The sequence below is a fragment of the Platalea leucorodia genome (genome assembly GCF_965183815.1).
Source record: "Platalea leucorodia genome assembly, chromosome: 10".
Classification (NCBI taxonomy): Eukaryota; Metazoa; Chordata; class Aves; order Pelecaniformes; family Threskiornithidae; genus Platalea; species Platalea leucorodia.
In genome coordinates, this window is record NC_138832.1 from 22,797,347 (window position 1) to 22,801,186 (window position 3,840).

Consider the following 3,840-nt stretch of genomic DNA (forward strand, 5'->3'; position numbering starts at 1 on the left):
CTCCTTACCCCGAGAGGAGACAAACGCCATCGTACGGAGATGCTTTTTTTTTCTTTTCTTTTTTTTTTTTTTTGGTGTTTTGTGTTTTTAAATAAAAAATAAAATGTGTAAGAAAATAACATTTCTAAAGGAAACCATTATCATTCTACTCTCTCTCTTTCTTTCCCCCTTCTTTTTCCCTTTTTTTCCTCTTTTTGGCCATCTTCCCATGGAACGAGATGTGCTGACCGGGGGTGGGCTTCCTCCCGGTAGGAAACAATAACAACGGAGGGGAAAAGGAGGAGGAGGAGGAGAGCAAGGGAGCGTGTCTCACTCCGTGCTCAGTCCTCACACATCGCTGGATGTCCTTGGTCTGGAGGAGAACGTGGAAGGGACGCAGCCGCAGCAGGCCAGCCAGAGCGACTTCTGGATGTCTGGGTTTCTGAAGGCGTAGATGATGGGGTTGATGAGGGAGTTGCAGGTGGCGGGCAGAGCCAGGGAGTAGGTGTAGACCACGGGGTAGCTGGAGTCGGCCACCAGGGAGTAGATGGCGAAGGGGATCCAGCACAGGGCGAAGGTACCGAGGATGAGCGAGAGGGTGGAGAGCCCTTTGCGGGTGGAGGTGGCCTGCGCCGTGGCGATGAACTGATGCTGCACGGCGATCTGTTGGGCGTGCCTGAAGGCGATTTTGCAGATCTGCAGGTAAAGCTGCATCATGAGGGCGAAGAGGAGCAGGAAGGTGACGGCCAGCACCGCCGCGTTGTCCTTGGTGACCGGCCGCAGGATGCTGCAGGCGCTCTGGTCCCGCAGGCAGTTCCAGCCCAGGAGGGGCAGGAGCCCCACGCCGAGGCACAGCAGCCACATCAGCAGCACCATGGCGCAGGTGAAACCCAGCGTACGTTCGCTGTGGTAGGTGAGAGCGTTGTACAACGACAGGTAGCGGTCCACGGTGATGGCCAGCAAGCTGCAGACGGAGGCGGAGAAGGCGGCCAGCAGCAGCCCCGCCGCCCCCAGCTCCGCCGCCTCGCTGGGCGGCCGCAGCAGGTACCGCACGGCGAAGTTGGCCACTAGCCCCAGCCCGGCCAGCAGATCGGCCAGGGCCAGGCTGCCGATCAGCAGGAACATGGGTGCCCGCAGGCTCGGCGTGTAGAAGAGGACGGCCAGCACCAGCGCGTTTTCCCCCGCCACCGCCGTCCCCGTGGCGCACAGGGCGATGTCCCAGGGGCTGACGGCCCCCCCGGCCCCGGCCCCGGCCCCGCCGCCGCCGCCCGGTGCCGCCGTCCCCGGCCCGCCCGCCGCCGAGGGCCAGGCGCTGGGCTCCGAGGCGTTGCCGAGCCCCGGGAGCCGCTGCTGCTGCTGCGGCTGCGGCTGCCACGGTTCCCCCATGGCGGCGGGGCCGTGCAGCATCGCTGGGGAGAGAGGGAGAGGGATGCGGTGAGGGGGAACCGGCGGCGGACGCCGGGCTGCGGGGAGAGGCGCCGAGCCCCGCACCGAGCCCGGGGAGCCCCGCACCGAGCCCCGCACCGAGCCCGGGGAGCTCCGCACCGAGCCCCGCACCGAGCCCGGGGAGCCCCGCAGCGGCTCCGCTGCAGCCCCGCACCGAGCCCCGGGACACCCCGCACCGAGCCCCGCACCGGGGCCGCCCCCGCCCGCCGCAGGGCGCATCCCCGTCCACCTCCCCCCAGCCCGACTGCAGCTTCCCCGGGAAAGAACCCCCGCCCCGGCCCGGGTTACGCCGTTACCCCCCGCCCCACACGCACCCCTCGCCCGGGGGAAGCCTCGCCGCTAGCTCCTGCTCCTCCCGCCGGGCTGAGGCCGAGCACAACTCAGCTCCCCGCTGCTGCCAGCAGCCTCCATCCGCTCTGCCCCGCGCCCGGCCCGGCCCCGCGCAGCATCCGCAGGCGCTGCGCACCCCACCGCGGGGGAAGCACGGAGCCGCCTGCCCCGTCCTCCTCCCTTCCCCGGGGCACGGCTACCTTTTGCCGCCTATTTATACCGAAAATCCCCCTCCCTCCCCGCAGCCCTTTCTTTTTTGCGTGCAGCGAGTAAAAATAAATACTATTAATAGCCCTCGCATATATGCGGAGCCGCTGATGAAACGAGAAGGCAGCGACAAGGGACAGCCTGCGTTAACTTTCTCCTTTCTCCCTCCCTTCCCCTCCTTTGCAAAGGACTGGTGCAAGATGCTGCCAGCCAGCTGCAAACAGCTGCAGGATCCTGCCCTGCTCGGCGCGGGTCCCCTTGCAGAGCAAATCCTGCCCTCCCCGGGCCGGGCAGCTGAGGTGTGAAGGTCAGGGGGGGCTCTGCCCGCTGCCCGCTGCCGGCCCCCGCTGCCCGCATCGCCCCTGCCCGCATGCAGCCCAGCCCGGGGGGCCGCCGCCGCCACCGCCGGGGGTTGTTGTTTTACCTGGCTTTAATGCTCGAGGATCAGCTTGCTTCCCCCCGTTTTTATTTTTTTCCTTGCCAGTCCTTCCAGTCCTTGGTGTTAAGCCTCATTCCTCGGTGAGCATTGCTAATAACGTTGGCAGATAGCTGGCATCGACTTGCACTTAATATTCCTGCCCCATTGGATCTGCTGATAAATCTCAACTCTGACGTCAAAGTCTTCACTTATATTCATGATCCAAGTCTGTGAATCAGAGCCGCTGTGATCAGAATAACAACAAGGCTGGCTCCCTGCTCCACATCCACATCCACACCCGCAGGCACGAGGGGGGGGCGCGCACCCGCGCGCACCCACGCACGCACCCATGCACGCACCCGCCCCGCCGTTCATTCATCAGCTCTCCCGCCACCCCGGCGCACCTCCCCAAGGTCGGGGCCCTCCGCACCTGCGTTTTGCGGATGCAGCTTGGGTGCCAGCCAGGCCCCGGCGGCTCGCAAAGGCGGCCGGGCAAGGTTTATTTTTACCTCTTGTGCCGGGGAACGCGGGGATCTGAAGGGGGGGGGGGGCTGATTCGGCGTGGCATGGCTCGGCTGCCCCGCTCTTCAAGGGCAATGCCCAGGGACAGCGGCACGGGTCCCCCTGCACCCCCAGGAGCCGGCAGCTGGGGGTCCTCGGGGGTCCCCGTGCAACCAGGCTGGGGCAGATGCATCCCCCCACGGCGGAGACGTTGCACCCCAGGGCCTTCACCCCGCACGGGCTTCCCTCCAGCCAGTGTGAAAGCTGGGATGAGAAGGAGCAAGACCTGGGAGCTTCGCGTGGGCTGCTCAGCCCAGCACCCACCCTCCTGCGTGGGGGGACCTGCCCGAGGCGGGTGGGTGTGGGGGTCTGTCCCCCTCCCAGCACCGCAGCACCCACCCACCCCTAAGGCTTCCTTCCCGACTATTTGGGAAAGGATCTGCCTGGAAAGGAACAAATCCCGAAGACACGATTGTTTTTCTGGCCACAAACGGCTCCATGATTCAGAGAGGGAGAAGAATCTTCAAAGCAGGGATGCTCAGCTCCCGGATCGGCAATATTTCAGCTACACCTTCTCCTCCCTTTCCTACTGGTTTCATAACACTCCAGCTTTACTCCTGCATCCCCCTCTCTCTTCCAGGCTGTAGCTGTGCAATGCAGCGAGCTCGATGCCGGGAAGGATTTCCAGCTCCTGATGTGCAAAGATATTTAGGTGAATATCGGTGGTTTGGGCTGAACCCGATCGCCCCAGTTAGGAGCATCTGGGTTCTTAATCAGGCCAAGCCCCGTCCCGGGGGACTTGAATCGTCATCTACCTGGGGCTGCCAGCCGCGTGACTGAGCGCCGTTGTGTGCCGAGTGACATGAGCAGCATGCAAAGGGGCGGAGGGAATCTGAGCGAAGAGCTGAATGAATTCGCTCCCGCTCCCAGTAATTACGCACTGCCTGGGAAAGGGGGGG

General features: G+C 64.2%; 1 protein-coding gene across 1 annotated transcript; it reads right to left on the reverse strand.

The window, feature by feature from the left end:
- Positions 1 to 327: 327 nt before the first annotated feature.
- Positions 328 to 1,386, reverse strand: LOC309595998 (G-protein coupled receptor 12-like; the record flags this gene model as incomplete). The annotated part of the gene is made up of 1 exon (XM_082323681.1): positions 328 to 1,386. One exon carries the CDS (start codon positions 1,384 to 1,386, stop codon positions 328 to 330), a length of 1,059 nt encoding a protein of 352 aa, XP_082179807.1.
- Positions 1,387 to 3,840: the final 2,454 nt, after the last annotated feature.